Below are 25,601 nucleotides of genomic sequence, written 5' to 3' on the forward strand. Positions count from 1 at the left end.
ATAATCAGATCCAAGTTTTGGAAAGGAAAAATCATTGTTTCCAGCAGTAACTACACGTCAGAGAGACCTTGACTGATAGACAAAAATTAATCAAGGTTTTCAAGTATTTCTTACTTTTATACAGAAGAAAAGGTCTTGGAGCATTTATTTTCATTTTGATGTATTTCTTGTTTTTATAAAGACAAGCTCTAAGGTATCCTTTCTTAAAAAATATGTTTCCAACTTAAATTTGAATAATAAAATTTATTTTAAAATAAGTTAAAAAACAGAAAAGTTTTTTTTTTTAAAGTAAGTCCTTGCTATAAAGGAATTTCTACATCATCTTGAAAAATACACTTTAAATTGTTTTTAAATATTCTTTAGTTGTTGATGGAACTTTATTTTATTCATTTATTTATATGTGGTGCTGAAAACCGAACCCAGTGTCTCACACATGTGAGGCAAGCGCTCTACCACTGAGCCACAACCCCAGCGATACACGTTTAATTTTGATTGATATGATTCAAAATCGAACAGAAATAAGTTTTTCTTCACTATCTTAAACCAAAGTGAAGAAAGTTTAATACCAATGTAATTACAAAAGAAAACAAAGTGTGATGAGTGCCTGTTCCAGATCACCGAAATCTCTTAGCACAGCTTCTAAAACAAAAATGATGTATCAGAACATTCTAACTATTGTGATATCTTAAATGCACTACCTGTAATATGGAATATTCTGATCTCTGCTAAATGTGAATACATATATTATTTTTTCCGTAGAAAAATAATAAAATGTTACATTGCCTCTAGTTATATAGTTCCCCTCCCAGCTCTACAAAAAATTTAAAAAGCAAAAACCAGTTTTTAATACCTTAAAGAGCTAAAATTTTTCAAATTTCACCAAAACTACTATTTAACATCATTAAGTATTTATATCTTCAGATTAACAGCTCTTACTTATTTTTAAATGAAATTGCTTGAGTCTTTCTGGGTTTCACTAGTGTTTTCTTTGTAAGAGACAGTTTTTAACTACTTTAAAAAATATTAATGTCTTCCAAGATGTGATTGTCAGTGTGGACAACTTAGCAGGACTCATGTTTCAAAGTTAAAAGAAGGGCTTGTATAATAGTTCAGTGGTAGAACACTTGACTAGTTGGACAAGGCCATGGGTTTGATCCTCAGTGCTGCCAAAAATAAATGCATGTATATATTAAGGCCTTAATTGCATTTGTCTAGAAAAAGATATAGCTTTGAAAATATATCATATTAACTGCCTTCTCTTTTTAAGCCTAAATTTTCAGAGATATAAAGGGTGTTGGTGACCATGTCATTTTTTTAAAGGGGGGGAGAATATTTTTTATTTTTTTGCAGATGGACACAACACAATGCCTTTATTTTTATGTGGAGCTGAGAATCGAACTGGGTCCCGCCCATGCTAGGTGAGCCCTCTACCACTGAGCCACAATCCCAGTCCGTGACCAGGTTATTTTGTGAAAACCAAAAACCAATCATGTTTACTATAACAACAACAACAAAACAGAGGTGAGAGAACCAATGCAATAAAAACAAATGAAATTTTAATTGTTTATCGTTCCTTTATGTAATGCTAAACAGAATTAAAAGGGTAAATCATTTGAGTAACTTATTTTTAACATGTAAGAATCTTAGCTCAGTGTTTTCTTTTCTTTTTAAAAAAATATTTATTTTTTAGTTTTAGGTGGACACAAATATCTTTATTTTCTTTTATGTGGTGCCGAGGATTGAACCCAGTGCCTCATGCATGCCAGGCCAGCGTGCTACCACTTGAGCCACATCCCGAGCCCTAGTGTTTTATTTTCTTTTGAGTACTTGTTTATAACAAACTAATTAAGTGTTTATGTAATATAAATTCATGAACATTTTCTTAAAATTGACTTTTTAAATTGAAATAACTGTAGATTCACATGTGCACTGTTAAGAAATAAACAGATACTCATTATACACTATCCACAGTTTTCCCAATGATAATGTCTTACAAAATTATACTGTTACATCATAACCAGGACACTGACTTTGATAAAAATCACCCATCTCATTCAGATTTCCTCTATCTTAACTTCTCCACAACTTATAACCTGTAGGTCTGTGGATCTACCAACATAGTCAAGTCACTGAACAGTCCTAAAACCACAATGAACTTTCATGACACCTTTTATAACCACACCCTCCTCCCTCTAGCTAATTCCCAGTTTTAGTGAGTCTAGCCAGTTTTTGAGTTTTAATAATGATGAGCCTCATTAATATATGCTTAAAAATAAATTTTACTAAGGCCAACAGGATTTTTTTTAAAAATTTCTATTCAAAGAAAGCAGAGATTAACATTAACACATTAACATTCATAAAGACTGGAATGCATCAGGTCTGGTGCTTCTAATCTCAATCTGAATGTTCACCACCTAAGTGTCATTCACAGTGTCCATAGTCATAAACAGCAGGTGCTCACTGAAAACTCTCAGTTGGGTATTCACAGCTCTAACCTCACCTTTCAGGCTTACATTTCCAACTATATACTTACCAATTCAACTTACATAAAGAAAAGCACACTAAACTTCATTAGCATAGATGGGATCTTGATTTCTAGCTCCTTAATCCCATCACCTAACACCATGTCATAGACCCCACCCACCTACTCAGCTGCTCAAGCCCCAAACCCAGTGTCATCTTAGACTTCTTCCTTTCCCTAACAATCCAAATCCAACCTATCCACAGTCATGTAGAATAAAATCTAGAACCAAGTAGTTGACCAGAATTCAGGTATTTGAGCACTTAGCTAGGGTATGTCTAAGAGTGTTAAGAGAGCTTCTGTAATCCTATCAAGCCCTTCTCATTTTTTCAGTATGGCTGGAAAACACTATTAAAGTGAAATAATTCTCTTTTGTTTCTGAATCCTATAGAGAACTTAAACAAATGGTTTTATACGTATTAAAAAAAAAGAAAGAAAGAAAGTGGGAGTGGGAGGATAAAAAGAGAAGCTTGAGCAGATTAATTATAGAAGTGTGGCATTAGAATTTAAGATGCTGTTGACACACCAGATCCTAGTTCTGGATTTGGGCTGGAAGGCAAATGCAGCAGAACATGTAGGCTCTCCCATCTGCAGTGTGGGTCATGGCAAGTCATCATCCCACCAAGGCCATTCATGATTTTATCTCATTTGCTTTTAATTCCTGATTACAATATTTTATGTGACAATAGATTACTTACCTCACAGATGTCTTTTCCTGGCACAGGAAATCTTACAGGTCTTTTAAAAAGAGGGTCATTCAACCTTGACTATAACAGATGCCCCAAAGTATATTTAATCCTTGAATGCCTCTAGTTTCTACTGTACAGAGCATTTTACCACTTTAATTATCAAAATATTTCCCCAATGTGACAAATTTTTAGTACCAAAAAAGGTACTTTTATTTTTCTTCCCACTTATTATGCAGGGGTTAACTATTTCCACATTCAGAATTCTTCAGGATAGGGAATTCTCAACTTGGATCTTTAGGAATCTCTGTTCCTGTTGAAGTGGTAAGCATGATTTTGTACAGAGATGCATTTAGTTTTTTCCCTCAGAGAATTACTTGATTTTTACAGCTTACTGGCTATTCTCAAAGGTGTAGTTAATGCAAAAGAAATAAAGAAACATTACTCCAGGAGAATCTTCTGTGTACAGAAGCTTCTATTCTCTCATTCTGAAAGACTGTGTGGTTTCTGGAACTTAACCCATGGAAAATGTCCTCCCTGCCCCTGTCATAGACCTCAGTACCGTCTTTCTAACAGCAAGACACAGGCTCTCACCCATGAGACCTAATGGTCTAAATGGTCTGAATCACTTTATTCAGTTTATTTACATTTTTCTGTACTTACGTTAAGGCATGTCTGCTATAGATTCTTCAATAGCAACAAAAGTTGTAGCCCTCCCAGAAACTTAAAGAGAGACAGTAAAAATAATACACAAAACAGTATAATTGCCACTGGAAATATTTTACTTTGCCAGTGATATCAGGATGGATTAGCAAAGGCAGATATGTTAAAAATGGAATCTCTTGACTTGGGAATCTCTCATGCTACTTTCACCTTGCCCAATTTCTCTCCTGTTCTATAGAAGCAGCAATGGGGAAGGGGACAGTCTTAGAGATCAGTAGACCTTCCATTACAGAGGTCCTAGGCAGGACCAGAAGCCTGTGTCATGGCCCATTATCTTACATTTTAAGAAAAATCTTAAAAATACAATGAAAAAATTACTAAGTTGCATTTAACAGATTTTTTATAACTTCTGATTTCGCCTTTATAAAGCTCAAAAACCTATCAATATTTAACATTTTGAATTCATTAAAATTTACTCATATATTAATGAAAAACAGGTTTTTAAAAAGGCATTCAGAGCACTATTTAGAATCATTTCCCCTTGTAGTCAATCTATTTTCTAGAACCAGAATAATTGTCCTTACATAAATAAATCCCTACTATAAAGGAAGATTCCTATCTCTGTTTTTCTATGATGACACCTTTGTATAGGCTAACCCTAGTCAATCATGCCTTTCTTTCTTCCACTGAAAAGAAAATCAATTCCCACTCCAATTATAATATAATTTTTAAATGAATTAGATTTTTGTCTTTTTCTGATAATATTTATCTTTAACCATTAGTATAAAAAAATGCAAGTAGACTTGGGTTTACACTGTTAGTTAAATTTTGTGATTTCTTTGAGAATAATTCCTAGCTGGTCCATTTTGTTAATATTATCCATAAATCTGATGACTCACAGGTAACACATTACAAGAAAGAATTGGCAAAAACCTAATTGTCATCCCAAAAGAATGATCATTTTACTGTTTATCATAGTTTACTAACAGCCCAATCTTTGAACCATGTAAAATGGCTTCAAAAATACTGATCAAAACCTTTATTATTGGCACATTAATTTACCCCATGAATAATTCTGCTAATTTCCCACCATCCCTTGAATTACAAATTATTTACCAAAAAGATAGAGCATTGCTCTACCCAGCAGACTCTGCTTGTTCTATTTTCTTCACTGGCTGCCCATTCTCTCAATCCACAAGAGAATGGGGGTTGGGCTAAGGGCATCTGCTGTCATTTATTGATGCAGTGTCCTAAGTCAGCACAGGGCTCTGGCTCATTGCCTGAGTTCCAGCTCTTCACTTCCAGCTGAAGGCAAGGCCTTGTCTCTCACAGTGACCTCAACCTAAAACTGATCTGATACTACCCACTCCTCAACACCATTCCCCTATTTCTACATATGATCCTCACTACCCTTGATTGGACTAAAATCTCAGTAGTGGGAGGGAAAGGAGAGAGAGGGAAGGAATAAAGGAATCAGAATAAATGGCTATGAATAAGAGAGAATGATGCCTAACAAGGTGGCGTATTTTTCAGGCCCTGTCATGTTTTGTACCAATCCACTTTTCTAACCTCTTGGGTAACTGCAACTTTCTACACAAACTGAATCATTCATTGTTTATTGAACAAGTTCCATTTTCCAAATCATATATTTTCCTTCTGTTTTTCCAGCCTGGAATGCTCTTCTTCACTACCTTCACTGTCCAGATCAATCTCTCAGTCATCTAGGAGAAAACTATCAAAACCAATCATTTACCAATAAAGGAAAGACTATCTGGTGACAAACCATTCAAAGTTGTCTTGCTGTTGAACTTCTTGCGTATTTATGATCTCTCCCACAAACTGTAATGTGCCATGTCATCACTTTTTTTAACTTTACCTAATCCTAATAACAGGAATAAAACAAATCCATCTCAAATGTTGAGATTTTTATTTAAAAAAATAGTCTCAATTTTATTGCAAATAAAAAGAATAATTTGATATATATTAGGAAGATTCTTGGATGCTAACACCATTTATTCCCATAAGGCATTTCTCATGAGGCAATGCCCCTCTGGAACAAAAACAAAAACAGCTTCCTTTTCTTTTTTGATCATTGAGAATTAGCTAACAACTACAAGGTAACTTGCATTGTTTTTCCATGAAGTTAAAAAAAAAAAAAGGAAATGAAGCTATCCTCAGACTCCTGAGAGTAACACATTTCTCTGGATGCTATTATGTATGAAAAAAATTAGGTAGCATTCTATCTGCTAGATGCAAACCCTTTAAAGCATTCCTTTATGTCTACCTTCTAAATTATGCATAAAAATCTGACTCAGAAATAGCAGTTCTGCCATGGATTCTTGTAGAACAGTTCTAAGAGTCTTAAAAATTCATTTCCCAAACCACAATTTCCTTTGAATACTTAAAACAGAGAAAAGATGAATGAGTTAATTAGATATAAAATTACCCTATGTGAACTGATCTAAACTATATTAAATAATGGATCAAAGTGTTCAAAGGCAAGAACATAAGAAATTTAACCTCGAACATAAAACCATGGGACTTCTTTTAACCTGGAGAATATGCATATATATTCTCTAGGTATACATACACATATGTATTCATATCCATATCTATACATGCACATACACATCCTTCAAATGATAGTATGACTTGGCAAATTTTCACACATATTGAAATATTCTTTAGCATTCCATTTGGTATTAACATTTAATCTTCTGGACAAAAGTAATGAGCTAATATTTTTGAGCAACTATTTACTTACTATATTTACCCAAATAAAATAGCTGAATCTACGTTCACATTAATAATGGAATAACACTGAGATAGAAAGATTTTACCTCTAAATAATATAACACAGGCAGTCTCACTTTCCCAGAACAAATTAGAATTCTAGTTCATCAGGATTAAAACAAAGGGTTAAACTTATCCAGCACTTCTGATGTATCAGAAACTTTTCTGACTTTTCATAAACATTCTCTCTCTGAAGCTTCAGAGCAATTCTGGAAAAGTCTTATTTTTGTCTTATTTTAGTGACACAAAATCTGAAGCACAGATTTAAGCAACTTTCCCACAATTGCACATTTGAGAAATAATACGATCGAGGTGTGAATCTTGCAGTTTGACTCCAGGGTTCACCATGAACCCCTTAGCTATATGTCACACATAGCTATTGTTCTTTTGGCTGCTCTCTATATAGGAGTGCCCACAATAGGAAACACCTTAAATATTACTATACAATTGATGATTCAAAAATTAATTGAATTCTTATCCCATGCTCAGGTTATTAAAATATGGTAATAGAAGCACATATCAATATCTATAACACAAAGTGGAATATGACTGACTATAGGTTATGATGGGAAATTATAATTCCTCATATTTTTTTTCTCTCCCAATATTTACAGAAATGCATATGGCAGAAGGAAGGCTTTGTGGAGAAACTGACATTTCTCTTGGGTGTTGGAAGAATGGAAAGGTAAAAATTCCAAACAAAGAGAATAATATTAGTTAAAATTAAAATTCAAGAAAACACAGGGGATATGGATAAAAAACACAGAGCAACTTGGTTTACCTAAACCATGAGGTGTATAAAGAATTGTAGAGGAGAAAGAACATTAGAAAAGCCAGTGAGGACCAGATTGAATGCCAAGGCTGCTGAAAATTTAGCCAAGGAGAGTGAAATTCACACTGTTGACCAAGGGGAGCCATTCATCTTCCTCTATTCATGAAGAAGGTCATGGCAGGTAGGGTCATAACAAGGTCAAAATGGTATTTCAATAATGTTAATCAGGTAACAAATAGAAAACTAAAAGGAAGAGGCAGGTAAGAGGTTACTGCCATGATTCGTGTGAGAGGTAATGAAGTCTCCAACTATGGGGACTGCTGTGTAAAGCAGACAAGAGCAGTCAATAAGACACTAGCATAAAGAAAGAGACAGTGTCAGGCAACTCCCCAAGGTGGGAAGGCCACAGAAAGGAAAGTGAGCATGATTGTGAGTCAAAGGGATGAATAGGACATTAATAGAAAAACCACCACATTATGGAAGAGAAAATTAAAATGACATTTGAGTCTACTGAGTTTGAGAAACTTCAGATTCATCAGTTTACCATGGGCTTAAGCAACAGAAAGTGGAATGAGGAGCTAATCTTCCTCAAAAGGGGAGGGGGAGGATGCTCAAAATAAGCATAATAAATTTAGCTTTTCATTACTGCAATATTTTTCAGAGGATCTAACATCACAACAATTCCAAATCCATCTAATTTCTTAAACTGAATAGGGAAGCAAATCTATATGTTTTTTCAAATCCCATTACTCTCAGACCCTGTATACAGATGGCCCTAACTATCCACAAATTTGGCATCAATTTGTATATTCAACCAATCATAAATTAAAAATATATGAAAAATACTGAAATGTGTTGAACATGTACAGAATTTTTGCTTTGTAATTATTTCCTAAGCAATACAGTCTAACAACTCTAATAACTATTTATATAACATTTATATTCTATTAGGTATTATAAGTAACTTAGTGATGAGCCAAAATATATGAGAGATCATATATAGGTTATATGCAAATATTACACAATTTTATATAAGACACCTGAGCTTCTGCACATTTGGGTATCTAAAGGGATTCCTAGACTCCCTCAGGGATGATTGTATGGTTATTTTAAAAAAATAAATGAAAAGCAACTCTGATAATGATTCATATATTGAGCTGCAAGCCTTGTTCATCTGAAGGTCTTCAAATGAGACCCATGAAGACACTCTTCACATAGGCAATTACATGGTTTTGAATGTTCAAAAAAATAGAGGCCTTTCTACCACTTTATAGATAATAGCTAGAAGGAATTCCAACCACTATACAAATAAGATATTACTAAGATAATGATCAGTTTGCTCTCTTCTAAGATGATTAAGAAAAACAGAAACACTTCATTTTTTTTGCATCTAAAGCAAAAAGAATTTGAATAGGTGGCTTAAAATAGTTTCCAAATGATTCCCTTCTGTATACAGATGGCCCTTCCTATCCACAAATTTGGCATCAATTTGTATATTCAACCAATCATAAATTAAAAATATATGAAAAATACTGAATTTTTCATTAAAATATTCTCATTATTATTTCTCATACTTATTTCTCATTAAAATACCAGACTTATACATCTAATCATCACTTGCTATATCAACATGGACATTTAATATTTTGAATTCAGCATGTACAAAAAATATTTCTTGATCCACATCACTCCATTGAAAAATTGTTGTTTCCTGACAAAAAGGACAACTGTTCAATAAAAGCCTGAAACACAGCCTGATCAGACTAAGCAGTGTGTTAAAGAACACCTGGAGTTGTCCCATCATATCATGGTTAACATAAAGGCTCCATCAGAACATAGGGACCATCTCCAGGTCCTGCTACAACTACTAGACTTTCATCTTGTCTAGTAGCAGATACTCCAGTGTTTTGCCCCATGCCTAAGTCCCAAAGTGAGGGAGCAGAATGGAATTCTGAAGCATACTACAGGGTATGGAACCAAGAGAATGTGAGAACAGACTTGGAGGAGGAGTCCAGATGCCCAAGAACCTCATAGGCAAGAGAGAAATAAAAATAGGTATGAAACTGAAAGATTTAGAGCTGAGCAATGTACAGTCTGCAAAGATTACTTGAAGGAGGAACACATAGTCCCAGATCCTTGTCTCTTTGCTTAGAGAAACATAACACTGGCCCATGACTATAAGGAGAGACAGGCAGGGTGTGAAGTCCTTAGACCAGAGAAGGATCTTCTCAGAATCCTAATTGTGCCTGCCATGCCTTTGTTGTGACCTCAACAGTGTTCCCTAGAATAAGATAAATCCCAAGCTCTCTCATCTTCTATAAAAGGCCTTTAATACTCATGTACTTTCCTAATTCTTGAGCTTCATTTCCCACTACTCTAGCAGCACACACAACATACTCCCTAACAGATTCCAAGCCATTCACTCTCCTTGTGCCTTTGTCAATCTTAGTTTTCTGTTAAATTTCCATTTATTTTCCAAAGTCAGAAATTACACAATTTTAAAACTTTCATTAAACTCTGACTAAAGCGTCACTAGAGGAGATGTTTTCCACACTGCCAAATAATCTCCTCCTTCTGGGAACACAGCTGGACTTTTTCTAGCATCCCCTTCAGTTTGATATGATCATGGGATAAAATCCTCACAAAGAACATCAGGGCAAGGGTCCTTGACCCTCACTGTGCATCAGCACCACCCAGGAAGGTTTTAGCCAGCAGACCTTGGTCCCACCATTAAAAAATGTTTTCACTTAGTCTGATGTGGGGCCCAAGCATCAGGTGGTATTTAAAGCTCATTGATTCATTCTCACATGTATCCAGGGTTGAAAAACATTAGAGAAATCCATACAAATGTCCAGTGTTAAAATACTACCATAGCACACATACCTGTCTGTGTACATTAATCAACTGTTCTTTGGTTAATATGTATCTGTTGACTGCACATAAATATGGTGAAGGGATAAAACCAAATCTTGAATATATCTCACACATGAGTCATTTTACTTTTGATAGAATATTTTCATTAACTACTTATGGTTTAGATATGAGGTCCCCTAAAGTTCATGTGTGGGATAATGAATGTTTAGAGGTAAAGTGATAGCCTTATGAGAACCTTAACCTTATCAATGCATTTATCCATTGACAGGGATGATCTGGACGGTACTTGTAGGTAGGTGGATTGTGGCTGGAGGAAGTGGGTCCTCGGGGCCTTTGGGGTTTATATTTCTGCCCAGGTGAGCTTCCTGAGCTACTTTCTGCCTCCACATCCTTCTGCCCTGATGTTCTGTGCCCAGAGCAATGAAGTAGGCTGGCCATGGACCCTTGAGCCCCAAATAGACTTTTCATCCTCTAAAATTGTTTAATCAAATCTTTTGATCCCATGGACAAAAAAAAATCTGATTAAAACATCAACAAACTATAGAAAATATATTATACTTGAAACATTATACTCACATCATCCTTTTTTATTCATACATAGAGAATAGGCCATGAAGTAGATTAACAAAAACATTTCTTTCCTACTATCATCAGTTATATAAAACATGTTTATATTTTGGTATCTGACATGGTTCCCAGAACCAACCCCTCTAAGAACAATTATACAGTGAGTCAAGTCTTGTTCATCTGAACAACTTTATACTAGATTTATGAAGACACATTGTACTTTACCTAATTTTTTTTAGACCTGTATTCTCTCATATTAAAAAGAAAAGTTGGGATAAAATTCTATTTTCACAGACTAGATCTGGATAAAGAAAATGGTCTAAAAATAAAGCAAGATGTATTTGAAGGTATCTTATATTCACATCTGGTGAGATATTGAAGAGAGAAAAACAAACCCAATGAAGGGATTAGGATAAATATTATTTAGGAATATTCTTGTAGTGCCTCCTCATGTAGGCCAAATTGGACAACAAAATAGCATAGTCAAATGAAGCAACAACAATAAAAGATTATTTGATCTGTTAGAAATACATTAACATTATATTGACAATTTTTAAAAATCTAATTTTTAGAGAGGAAAGTTACTCTGTATAATTAACCAGAGCTAATTTATTGAACTGAAAAAAAATTCAAATTTATACTATAATACTATTTTATTAAAAAAGTAAACACCAATATAAATATTATGGCCATTCCTACTATCAATCTTAGAAATTCAAAAATCAAAAATAATTAGTCTTTCTAAAGTTTTAAGTTCCTCCTTTGCTAAATCTCAAAGCACAAAACCTGCCATTTAATAACATTCACTTGGATATTTTTTCAAGAATTTTGAGATTTTAATTACACATATGTGAAAACCAATACCACTTCCCTTTCATTTATACATTTTTCTGTTTTTGAAAGTTGTTTTTAAAGTTATCATATATAATTCTGTAGAATACACTTTTATTTTTGCTAAAAAAACTATGTTAAACAAAACATATTACCAATGACATGATATTAGAAGAAAAACAATGAGACAGTGGTTACTGGTGGAAGGTGGACCCAGTCTCCTTGGAAGAGTCCTGTTTCTCCCCATTGCTATTTTCCTTCTATGGATCTTGAATGGGGGTTTTCATTAAGGTTTAATGCCTCACAATTCCTGCCTGAGCTTCCAGGAAAGAGAGATGAGAAACATAGCAGCTGCCTGTTCATTGATTTATCTAAATTTCTAGACCCACAGCTGAAATCTCAATTCATCTCCAAGCTTCATCTTCAAAGCTAAAGCATCTAGGGAAATGGAATCACAAAGTAGAATACTACACTGTAACCATTCACAAATAGTACTGCTTATCCCTTATAAACATGACAACAATTCTGTGATCCTATGTAGCACTTCTGTAGTCTTCAGATCATAAGGAATTTGGGTTGGGGGTCTGTTGAGAGCAAGATTTCAGTTAACTTTGCTTCTGTGTTTGAGTAAATCTGGGTGAGTCACTTTCTTCAGTTAATGGAATGAGATTATAAAACATTGATGAAGGTGGCTTTTGCCAGAAAAGATCAGGATCTAGATAGCTATCAAATTGAGTAAGCTAATCCTCTTAAAATCTAAATATAGAAGTAAAAGGAGAATTACAGGAGTACAAATGGTACTATGTAATCTTCAGGCTTTGGTCATTTTGGATTGTACATCTCTTTACAGTTTATAAGACCCTTGGCTACCTTTGCGAATGTCATCTTAAACCACAGCCCACCTCTTCCCTATACTCCAATAGCATCAAAGTCTTTAAGTTCCCCCAAAGCCATGCTGTTCCTAGTCTGCACATGTTGGTACTTCTGCCTAGAAAACATTACCAAGTGAGCAAAATGCTCATTTTGGTGAATTTCTTCATGACACAACATTTTGGTGAATTTCTTCATGACACAACCAAAGATTACATTGCCTTTCCCAACCTCAAAAAAGTAGAACCAGGGATTTGCCATATAACTGTGGCATTTATGACACCATAATCTCTTTTAAAAAATGAACTAAGCAAATATTTAGCCCTTATCTATCTCTGCATTCCTATCATTTTACAAAATGTACGGAGCATCTGATCTGTATTGCCTACATGATTATGGATAATGAATTTACTAATTAATTTAAACATGTTGTATTACCTTATGTCATATTTTAAAATAATCTTTAATAAACACATTTAATTTCTGTTTAAGAAAAAGCAACTGGGCTGGGGATGTGATTCAAGTGGTAGGGTGCTCGCCTGGCATGCGTGTGGCCCGGGTTCGATCCCAGCACCACATACAAAGAAAGATGTTGTGTCCACCAATAACTAAAAAATAAATATTAAAAAATTCTCTCTCTCTCTCTAAAAAAAAAACCGAAAAAGTAACTGATTAACTGGTACCATTTAGAAATAACACAATTTTCATTAAAAATGTGAAATAAAATTATTTTTTGACTATGAGATATACAGTGTCAATATTATCTAACACTGTTCCTCAAAAAAATAGCTAGCTATATTTACTTGAAATTCTCTGCATATTCTTAAAAGTTATTCTGAAAATAGACTTTTCACTAACAGATTATTCTTCTATTTATTGCATTTGTACTATACGGGTCTGATTAAATCATGGCTAATCATTTCAGATTCTTATTTTGCTGTGTTGCTCACTTTAAATTGTCCCTTGGAGCTTCTTGTCCTTTTCTCCTAACAACATGTCCTATGAATGTGCACATTATTCTTACACCAAAGATTCCAAAATATGAGACAGTTTTAAAAGCCTGATATCTAATGATATGCAAGGGTTATCTTTTTTAAAATCATTTTTATGTTTTTTTGATAACAAGTAAATATTTTTCTCTTGATGATCTCTCGGATTTTCATATCTTAATTGTGGTATGTGCTACCTTTTACCTTAGTGTTTTAGGAGTTTCTTTTATGTCTTAATTTCGATCATTAAGAAGTTACTGGCTCTGAGCAGAACTAATGTAAACACCTGTTTTAGTCAGCTATTTTGCTGCTGTGACTAAAGGATCCCACCAGAACAACTGTAGAGAAGGATAGGTTTATTTAGGGGCTCATGGTTTCAGAGGTCTCAATCCATAACAGGCTGGTTCCATTCCTCAGACTGAAGGTGGCAGAATAGTGTGGCGGAGGGAAGCAGCTCACATGGTGATAAAAAAAGAAGCAGGATGGGGTGCGTGGGGGGGGTCCAAAGGGACAGAGAGAGGGACAGAGAGAGTGGGGAAAGGGACAGAGAGAGGGAGAGAGGGAGAGGGAGGGAGAGTAAGGGAGGGAGGAGAGAGAGGGAGGGAGGAAGGGAGGGAGGGAGGGAGGGAGGGAAGGAGAGAGGGAGAAGAGAGATACTGAGACTGACTTCACTTTCCAGATACAAAATATATATCCTATAGCCACACTCCCAATGAACTACTTCCTCCAACCACACCCCCAACCTGTCTCCAGTTACCACCTAGCTAATCCAATCAGAGATCAGTTCACTGATTAGGTTAAGGCTCTAATCCATCATTACTCCTCCAAACCTTCTTGCATTGTCTCACATGTGAGCTTTGGGGGGACACCATGTCTAAACCATGACAATGCCTATACTCTTTCAGAAGGCAGCTTCCTGTTTTTCCATCCAAGATGCTAATCCTACCGCTCCGGGACAAGGAAAACCACCAAATGATCCTACTGTCAGCATCACATGGCAGCCCTGGCATAGCTCCATCCTCACTCATGTCTCCTCTCTCTCCAGCCCCCAGGGGTTACATGGCTGCTCCAGTCCTCACACATCTCCCCAGGGGAGCTCTCCATTCTGAGCTTCTGACCCTGAAGCAAGGAACACATCCTTGAGACTTTATAGGGGATAACTGCTGCAAGAACAAGAGACCAGGCACAGGTAACCAATTACGGAAACAAGACTATTGTAAGTAAAAGGAGTCTCAGAACCTTTCCTGACACAACAGGGAAGGTGAAGTAAATCTCTGGGATATAACCCTGGAGCTGAGCTCTAGCAGCTCTCTGCCACGTGTAGATTCTCTTTCTGCTTCTTAATTCCTGCTATTTCTCTTCCCAAATTACTCCTTTTCTATAGAGGATGGGCTATTTTATATGATTTTTATCACTTCTCCTTACCTTTTTTCCTTAACCTTTGTTAGAAGAAAACAAAAGAACAAATATAATCAGATATCTATATATACCCTTTAGGAAAAAATTAAAATCTCACTTGTTCTCTTATTTTAAGAATGTCTGTAAAATCATTGTAATTCCAAAGGAAAGCTCTCCCCTTCCTTATAGGAGTACTTTGTCATTTGGGGTTTAAAATTTATCTAAAAATAATTCTGAAGTTTTTCTTTCAAATCTCAGGATTAAAGGAAATTCCAGTTTCAACTAAGACATATAATGAGCTTAGAAGTCATCACTCTTAGGCTCATAATAAAATGCTGGACAAGCTAGAAGCCAATTATTTTTCTTAGGCTTATCAGAGAACTGATGATGCAGGGCAAACCATTAATCCCAAATCTAGTAACAAAGGCAAATCCAAAAAGACACAGAAGTTGCTGCATGCCATACGTGGCAGGAAGCCCTGAGCTTTGGGGGACACCATGTCTAAATTAGGAAGCCCTGCTTACCTAATGATCTTGACAAATTCCTATAAGCTGAGTACAGAAAATGAGAAACTCCAAGGTCCCAGTCATAGGGGACATGCATTCAAGTAAACTTTCCTTCCCATTAGCCAACCAAGCTCTCATAGTGACAATCCAAGAAACAGATCCACATGATCATGGCAGGAAGAGGAAAAGAAAAGCCTTTTTTAAATATTTCAGATCCTTCTCCCTAACAAAGAGGGAAAGATTTTGCCAGAGGAAACACTGAGAAAACTAAACTACTGTAGCCTGTCTCAGCTACTGGAAAAACCAAAACCCACAGGAATCCACAGTAAATTGTGGTACCAGAACTTCAAGAAAACAGACTGAGAATGCTACAACAAAGCAAGCGGCTGAAACAGATTCATGTGTGACATAGATGGTGTAATTACCAAGTAAGAAATTAAATTACTATTATTAATATATTAACAGCCTCAATGGGAAAAGTTGGAAACAAGCAAAAACAAATGAATAATAAAGTAGGAATTAAACCTCCAAGGAAGAATCAAAAGGAAATGCTAGGGAAAAAAAAAAAAAACCCAACATTCTAACAAATGAATAATGTCTTTGATGATGTCATCAGTAGATCTGATGTGCTGATCAGAGAATCAGTGTACTTGAAGAAAGGTCAAAAGAAACTTCCCAATCTGAGATACAATTAGAATGACAGAAAGAAGGAAGCAAGGAATGAATGAATGAACCATAATCACACATCCCAGAACTTGGGACTGTAGGGAATACTAAAGGTGGTAATCCAAACATAATTAGAACACTATGAAGAAAAGAGAAGGTGGGACAGAAGGAATACTGGATATAGTAGCAGTTTCCAAAATTGACTATACATACTAATACATAGATATAGGAGCTCATAAAAGTCTAACTAAGAGCTAATTAAAACAAAACAAAACCCAACAACAAAACCCCACACCATTCAAACTTCAGAAAGCTAAGGAAGGTAAAAATCTTGAAGGAAAGCACAGGGTGGAGTGGGGGAGCACCTCTCCTACAGAGGTTCAAGGATGAACACTACCCCTAGACAACTCCTCAGAATCCATGCAAACAAGAAGAGAATGTACTAAGATTTTCAGCATGTTGAAAAAGAAAGAAAAGCTAACAAATATTTCTATAACCAGTGAAATTATCCTCAAATGTGAAGGAGAAAAAGGACTTTTTCTGATAAATAAAAACTGAAGGAATACATCCCCAGTAGTCCAGCCCTCACAGAAATATTTAAAAAAAGTAATGCATATATAAGGGAAATGACATAGGTTAAAAATATTGTATCTACATAAAGAAAAAAATATCAGAGAAGGAATGACTGAAGAAAGACAGAATCTTTTGTTTCTTATTCTTAATTGATCTAAAAGACAACTACTTAAACACCAATATTCATGATGTATTGGGTGGTTATAGCTTACTATAAGTGAAATTAACACTTGGGGGTATAGGAGAGCTATGCTACATATAAAGCCTGATAGTGCTATTTGAAAGTGGACTTAGATTGTTTAAAAATGTGCATTGTAAACCGAATTAAAAAACAAACAAGCCCAAGTGAGACACCAAAAGAAGATATAAAATGAAATCATAAAAAATATTCACTTAAAATCAGAGAAGACAGATAAAAAGAACAGAGAACAAAGAGCAACTGTAGGGAAGAGGCAATAAAGATTGGAGGACTTAATCTAATTGCATACAAAATTACTTTAAATATAAATGGTCTGAACATACCCATTAAAGTTCAAAAAACATCAGAGTGGACAAAAATTAAAACAAAACACTGGAGACACTATCCTATGCTATCTACAAGAACCCCACTTTAAAAATAGAAATTCAATTTAAAAGTAACTTCATGCAAACCCAAATCAAAAGAATGATGATTTAGTTCTACTAGTTAAAGACAAAGTAGACTTTAGAGGAAAGATTGTCAAGGATAAAGAGGAATATTATATCCTGATAAAGGAGTCAACTCTACAAAAAGCTCAAAGAATCCTAATACAAATGTGTGTATCTAGCACAGTATCAATAAGTGAAGTAAATACTAATGGAACTGAAAGGAAAAATAAACAAACCCACAACTGCAAGTGGTGATTTGAATTTGAAGTATTGTTAGTTGCAAACCACAGAAAACAGATATTAGGTAGGGCAGGCCTTGGTTGCAGCAGGGATCTTTAAAGAAGTTAAAGGATTAATTAAAAGCATTTTTAGTTATTAGACATATACCCAAAGGTACACAGGGATATATGTTATAATCGTATAACAGCCAATATAAATTCTAATGTATAGTAATTCATTTAGAGGCCTGGGTACTCTATTAGACTTTGGAATAGGAAGAACAAATTTTGCTCAGCTTGTTTTCCCTAATACCTAGTGAGGTATTTAACTTGAATACATTCTCAATAAATATCTACTGAATGTCTGAATTTGAATTTTTTGATATTACCTTTATCAACATTAAAATATACAAGTGAGCTAAAAAATGCAAAGTCCTAGTTGTATTTATCCTTTAAAATAGAGGAGGTTAGCTTTACAGTCATGCTCAACTATTACCAAGCCCCACCAGACTTAATGACATAGTGAAAACAATATGGTGAGTGCATAAATTGTTCCCAGGGTTGAGCTACCCTGATTTACAACTAATTAACTCTGTTAATTTAGTCATCTGAAATTATCCGCAAATTAGGAATGCAAAGTAAGGGGTATGGACAGAATGCCAATAGATCTATACAAGACTAAAAATAAACATGTACATTATAGAAGTATAACTCTTAATGAACAAATGAATTTTAAAATGATAGAATTTTGTCAATTTAAATTGCATATTAAGGCAAAGTAAATGATTTAAATATCCAAAATAAGCAAACAAAATTCAAATAGAGGAGGGATGCATTATTAGACAAATCATAGGATCTAAAAATGAAAAATGCAGAACATGAGGTTTTATTCAATTTTTCAAATGCATGACTAGAATAACAACTTAAGAGAAAATATATTATTAACTCTGTCATCTCTTTAAATTACATAGTTGAACAATCATCCTCAATTCATTTGTATCTGGCTGTGTTTAAAAAAATGAAATTTCAATTACTTTCATAAAAATCAGAAGTCAAGCATTGTATCTTCATAAAAAATATTTTTCTCTGAGGTAAACCTACTTATTATGAACTGCCAAGGTTCTTCAGGCAACAGATGATTCTCACTTTACTATGCAGGGTATGCCACATATACCCAATAGGCACAAATCTAATGTTATAAAATAGGGCAAAGGGAATAATTATTCACTGGATAAAGACACTGATGTTCTTCTCCATTAAATACTGTTTTTAAAATACCACTATTTGATTTATTAAAATTCAATTTCATTCTACTTTTCAAGCAAAATGGCTACATAAAGTGCAGAACATCTCCATAGGCTGTAAACACTCAACATTCATCCTCTTGAGTAAGAGGGAATGGGAAATATCATAATGCACGTACCTGACAAGCATTATAAAGAAGCTGGTGTTCTAGCTTTTTAATACCTAGAATCTGCTGGAACATTTCGTAGAGTTGTTCTTTGCTCAGAATAAGTTCAGACACGGTGCTGAGGGTCATACGGTTTGGCTGTTTGCAGGAGTCCTCTTCTCCCCTGTAGATGGCATCATATTTGGCTATCCAGGAGCTCAGCACTGTCTCTTTGCTCAAACCGTCTATTTCTGGTAAACTGCGCACACGTTTTTCTATGTTTTTCTTAAACACCTCTCTGAAGTCATTAGCAGAACACCCTCCACTCTGAACCATTCTGGCCACTCGGTCACTCTTTAGAAAAACCTGAAAAACAAAACCAAATCCATTTTTAATGAGGCATGCACACTGCTAAGCTTCCATGCACACCAATGCCACTTGCTTTCAACAATCCAGACAGGATAGACACTAATCTATAATTATTCAATGTGTTTTATAACATATAGAAACTCATTATAAAATGGAGACCCTAAAATTCTCTCAAATGTTGGAATGCTTAAGAGAGGCAAGATATAGTACTGAGGCAACTATGAGACAATCCCATCTCACCTACGTGTCCACCACCAGAAAGTCATAGGAATGCCTGCAACAGAATCCTACAGGGTGAAGAGCTCATGCAAGCAGTCAGCACTCTTGTAAAGGGATCCCAGAGAGTTCCCCAACCCCTTCTGCCATGTGAGAACACAGCTGGAAGATTCTGATTGCAAATCAGGAGGGGAGCCTTAACCAGATACAGAATCTGCCTGTGTTTTGATCTTGAACTCCCCATCCTCCAAAACAGGGAGAAATAAATTCATTTTTACTAAACAATAATAACAACATTATGACTAAGAAAGTAACTGGAGGCTGGGCATAGTGGCCCACACCTGTAATCCCAGTGGCTCCTGAGGCTGAGATAGGAGGATTGTGAGTTCAAAACCAGCCTCAGAAAAAGTGAGGCACTAAGCAACCCTGTCTCTAAATAAAATACAAAATAAGGCTGGGGATTTGGCTCAGAGTTTAAGTGTTCCTGAGTTTATTTCCTAGAACCACCCCCCAAAAAAAGAAAGTAGCTGGAGACATGAACCAAATTTATCTACCTATATTTGAGATTTCTGGCAGATTTCTGCACAAGAGGGTCACCTATCATTTGAGGGAGGATTGAAGGACAATATTATATAAATCTAGTATCTAAGTCAATAACCACCTTACATAATTGCTAATTTAAATCGCTCCATAACCAAGAGCTTAGGAACATTTGCCCCAGTCTCAGATTTCATTAACTCTTTTCCCCAACTTCTCATACTTAACCAGGCAGGATAGATGCTAGAAAAACAAAAACCTTTACAGTACTTCTAACTGTCCACTAATACCAGTTAAGAAATTGGTAGTTCTTAATACCAGCTAACAAATTAAACAAATACAATGGATAATAATCAGAGAGAGAGAGAGAGAGAGAGAGAGAGAGAGAGAGAGAGAGAGATTTTCTCATTAAACAGGTAGAAAAAAAAACAGATAATAATCAATAATAAGGTCTTGATTATTTTGATATTATTTTGATCAACATATTTTGATATGTTGGAAGAGACACAAGACCAGGCCTTAAATCTCTCTTTTCTTCTAAGTCAGGAATCTAAGTAGTAGTACAGTTTCATTAAATGCTTATTTTGTCATTTATATTCCTAAGAATCCTATATGGGTCACATGACACTAACTTTACTCCTGCTTTCATCTTTCTACAATGAGAAAAGATCCTTCCAGAAGAGCCTACAAGACTGTTACAAGAGCCTCCACAAGTTATCTGTAGTTACTAAGTTTACAGAAAAAAAAAATCCATGTTAATTTTACCCTAAGAATGTACTTGTAACACTGAAGTAGTCTCAGGCTATAACTACATCACCTGCACCACCCCACCATGCCTGTCCGTGTGAGAGCAAGCAGCCCAAGTGTTCCACAGTCAGGGAGGACTCACTTGTCACACAGTCTTCCACACTCCACCACCCGACCACAAACCTTCCCCCAGCACTTGAGTTCTTCCCTTTGAAGGTCATTCTCCTTGTTTCCTCTCCTCACTCAATTGAAAGAAGATTCCTGGCACTTATCTATTTTGGTTGACTTATTTACTGCAGCCATAATAAATTCCACATTTGGCAGATATGTATGATACACCCACACTCTGCATCCTCTTTACCAGCTCTGGCTGAATGACTTATTGTTGGAAAGCCTGTCTTATTTTTTGTCTCTAAGACATAACAATTCTTAAGTGATAGAAGACTAGTGCTTTTAATGTTTTTATGTTAAGGAAAATGAAATTAAGATAGTCAACAATAAGAATGACATTATCTGAGAATGACATTAACTACTATGGAATTCATAGGGGTGTCTCTGTCTCCCTTCTCATCTTCCTCTAATACTACTAGTCTTCTTGGGCACTGACAGCCAAAATATATATAAATGATACACTTATAAATTTAAAATAATTGTATATATTCATTAAATTATATACCTAAGTATATATGAATATATAACTTTTGCTGTAGCTGGTACTTAAGTTGAATATATGGAAGCCTAGCAGTCAAAGATGTGAGCTGTGCCACTTGCCAAACTGCTCTTTATCAGCTCCAAATCCACTTTCCCATTGCCGTGCCTGTGCCAACTAGTACCATCTCGGTAGTGGGTGCTAGGGAAAGCACATTGGAAGAATGTGCTCTTCTTCTTGGTTCTCTTTTAACTGAAGTAAGTTGCACTAATCCCTGGGCAGCTGTTTTCTGGGCCTCCAAGGGTGGAATCTCAGGTACCATGCCCCATTGAGCTCAGAAGTGCAGCACCTCCCAGAGTACACATTCTCTCCAGAATCCTAGAAACCTAAGCTGCCTGAGTCCCAACAGAACAGCATTTGAAGGAAATCTTCTGCCATGCTGAAAGACACACCATCTTCAGTGAGGTCTGGATTCTAGCCCTGAGAATAAGTATGGAAATGCAAGTGGCACCCTCACCTAGGTTTCTGGTTTCCTGGGGTGCTATGCTCCTATGTCAGCTTTTCCTATTTTTTCTGCTTTATCCCATTGTTTATATGGTAAACTTTTCCTGTTCAGTTATTGTGCGGTTTGTCTCCTGATTAAAAAATGCTGAGGTGCTATATGCAACATTTTTTTAATGGGGAAATATTTGATTCTGAAATAATCAACTTTTAGAAATTTCGTAATACATATAAAGCAAGACCAATAAGACTATTTTAAAAGTATACAATAAATAGCTTAAAACTGACTACAGAAAAACTTTGTTTGTAATAATCTAAGTTTATAGACATTTTATTTTTCTAACTTTTGCCTAACATAGTCTAAGCTAGATGCTACCAAGTAACCAAACTATAATTTTGAAGCAAGGACACCAATGAACTTGATTTTCCCTACGAAAGTACACCTAAGACCATATTAACTCAGTCTTATTATAAGTGTGTTTCTAAGTGGTAACAACATGCCAAAGATTCTGCAAAGTGTCCAGGGTACAAAAATGAATGAGCAAAGTCCCTGTCCACAAACAGCTCACACTTATTTATCCTGAAGGAAACAGACTGAGCCATAAAATAAAATAGGGTAAGTGCAGTATTAGAAACCCACACAAAGGGATGAGTGTGGTGGTGTACACCTGTAATCATACTGGAGCATGGTGAAATCTCAGTGTGGTTTTAATTTGCATTTTTCCAATTGCTGGAGATGTTGAATATTTTTTCATATGTTTGTTGGCCATTTGCACTTCTTCTGTGAAGTACCTGATCAGTTTGGGAAACCATTCTTGACCAACAAGCAACTTATCACTATGCCCTACTCATTCTAACCCCTAAGTTCTTCACAAATCCTTCTTCACCTCTTTATATCCCATAAGAGTTCTTTGTGTCCCTCACTAGAACTGAATTGAATGAGGGCAACAGACTCTTCGCTGCATCTTCGCTACAAGTTTTTCTGGCAGCCACCTAATTCCTAACATCAATTTTCTCCATTTTTTTTCTTCACTGGCATCAAGTTAACATTTTTAGTAAAAATCTGGTTATTTTAGTCCACTGGTTTTCCAACAAAATCATCACCAAGTATCTGATGCCCTACTCCAAAAATGTCCCAAACTATCTCTCTTGCTGCATCCCTGAGCTCCAGTTCCACTGGCCCATCAGGAACTCCACATTGCCCATCTCACCATCACCTAACTACATCAACCTTAGAGCCTTATCTCGCTTTTATATTTTAGCACATAGCACCACCATATATATTACCAGTATATAAGTATATCTGCCCCAAATAGAAGGTAAGGACCGGCAGAGCACTTTATTATCTTTGCTATTGAATCCAGTGCCTCATTCAGAGCCAATGTTCAGAAACCCACCCAGGAGACCTTCCTCACAGATTTCTTCCCTAGTCACTGGGTAAGCCAGATCCTGTGTTGCATATGATCACAGAAACTTTTCTTTTCCATTTACTTTGTATTTTGTAAGAATAATATTTAAGTAAAAAAAAAAAATTATTTTCTTTTTCACTCATTACACAGGAAATTCCATGAAGCCAAGAAAACATTTCATTAACTACACCGTGTATCATCTAAGCACCAGGCCAAGCACTCTTGAAATATCTCTTGAATGGGCAACAAACGAGTGGTTTGGGTGTCTAAACTAATGGTTCAATTCCTCTATCTATGTCCTTACATAATTTAAATAATAAACCAGTAAGGCTTACCAATTTACTATTATGTACTTATAGAAGAAGGAAGTATAAATTCAGACCTTGTCCATGTCAGTGGGAGCGAGAACACTACTGCAGAAGAAAGGAATCATAATGCATGATATTACAGAGGGAAGGGAACCTATTTTTGAGAGGAGGAGACACTGACTTCCAGCTGAGAAGGCAGGGCTCACAATGGGGAACGGTGAGAAGTAACTGTTGGACCAATTAGTGGACCTACCCAAGGAGGGATGATAGGTATAGTAATAATCATCTGATGCCAGAGGCAATGGGAATGTAGTAGAATAATTTATGTGATCAATGACCCAGTAAGTCTTATCCATTTTCTATAATACACTTACAAGAAAGCAGTATAAATACAGAGCTTGTCCATTTGCATGGGAGTTGAAAAGACATCTCAAAGGAAAAGAAGCACCGGGAGTGATGTCACAAGGAAAGAGTGACACCAGTTTTGTGAGGAATATAAAATGTATATTCTCTAATAAATATTATAATGTCTAATAATTACCATAATCTGTGTTCGTACAGATTATTATTGTCTTTATTTTTTATTTATTTTTTAGTTGTAGTTGGACACAATACTTTTATTTTATTTATTTATTTTCATGTGGTGCTGAAGATCAAACCCAGGGCCTCCCACATGCTAGGTGAGCACTCTACCACTAAGCCACAACCCCAGCCCCTCATATTGTCTTTTAAATTTTCCAGGTAGTATCAGTTATGAGATTATGTAATAATAATGGGTTTTGTTTCACTAAATATCAAATATATTAATCCTGTATCCTTTCACAACAGCTACCAAGTTATAGGAAGAGAAAGTGTGGCTATATATAGAGCCTGGTCCCAGACTGGTCTTCAGTCCTGGGATGGCCATATACCCGTGTTCTGCCCTGAACCCCAGGATCCTTTATAAAATTCTGTCTGGTAGACCTGGAAGGTACCATATTGGTTTAGCAGCAGCCAAGGAACCAAGTATATCATTACACTCACTGATGGAAAAATATGCCATCTCCCTAGAAGGACTCATACATACCCCCCTTTAAACCATACAATCATAGTGTGCTTTCTTAGTTATCATAGTCTTATGATAGTTACAGATTACCCGGTTTAAACTGAAGAGATATGTGACTTATTCAAGGTAACTGAGCTTTAGAGATAAATTTTGGCCTTGGAAATCCAACACCACCTCTTTACTTATTTCTTCTACTTACACCCCACCATGTATTCACTTCTGGTATTCAGATGTTCAGGTGGGTGATGGCCAACACCTATGGAATCATCAATCAGTGACCTTCTTGTGAAAATGTTACTGAACACAGAATCAATTCAGTGTGAGGTTAAGGAACCTAACCAGAAAACTGCAACATACTATATAGGTTACATTTCTCCAGTGAATTTTAACTCGTATGTGGCCTTCTCTTGGAGCACCACCAGCCACCCATTCATCTGCTCAGCTTATATACCAAGAAGATAAATGAATATACTGACAAAGTCATGGTGAACTCATAACAAAACTGAAATTTGATGACCATAACAAGAAACTGTATCTGCAACGGGTTAGGTCTGCTCAGCTGTCCAAATAAGACTTCAACTATGTTTTCCACAGAGGCACTTACTGTTCACATGTTATGTTGATCTGAATCAAGCATCGCTTCTTTGATTCAAAAGGATTTTATAACGACAAGAAGAACATTATCTGCTTGCCAAATCATTGTGGTTATCTATGAGATGGTTTCTGGGAAGGCTGCCAGCATGTGTTCAGCCAGGAAAATGTTGAGAAAATACAAGAGCCCACTTACAAGAGATGCCTTCTCCTTAATAATGCCAAATAAAATACTGTCTCATAATTTCCATAATCTGTACTGTCCTTGGAGACATGATGATACAA

General features: G+C 35.7%; 1 protein-coding gene across 4 annotated transcripts in view; it reads right to left on the minus strand.

The window, feature by feature from the left end:
• Cadps2 (calcium dependent secretion activator 2) overlaps positions 1-25,601 on the minus strand; it is a 512,216-nt gene that overhangs the window by 302,566 nt on the left and 184,049 nt on the right. For all 4 annotated transcript variants that reach the window (XM_026388720.2, XM_026388719.2, XM_026388718.2 and 1 more), the window contains exon 3: positions 18,978-19,310. In XM_026388720.2, the coding sequence (XP_026244505.1) occupies positions 18,978-19,310 (333 nt within the window). The remainder of the gene's footprint in view (positions 1-18,977; positions 19,311-25,601) is intronic.

The sequence above is a fragment of the Urocitellus parryii genome, chromosome 3, assembly GCF_045843805.1.
Source record: "Urocitellus parryii isolate mUroPar1 chromosome 3, mUroPar1.hap1, whole genome shotgun sequence".
Taxonomy (NCBI): domain Eukaryota; kingdom Metazoa; phylum Chordata; class Mammalia; order Rodentia; family Sciuridae; genus Urocitellus; species Urocitellus parryii.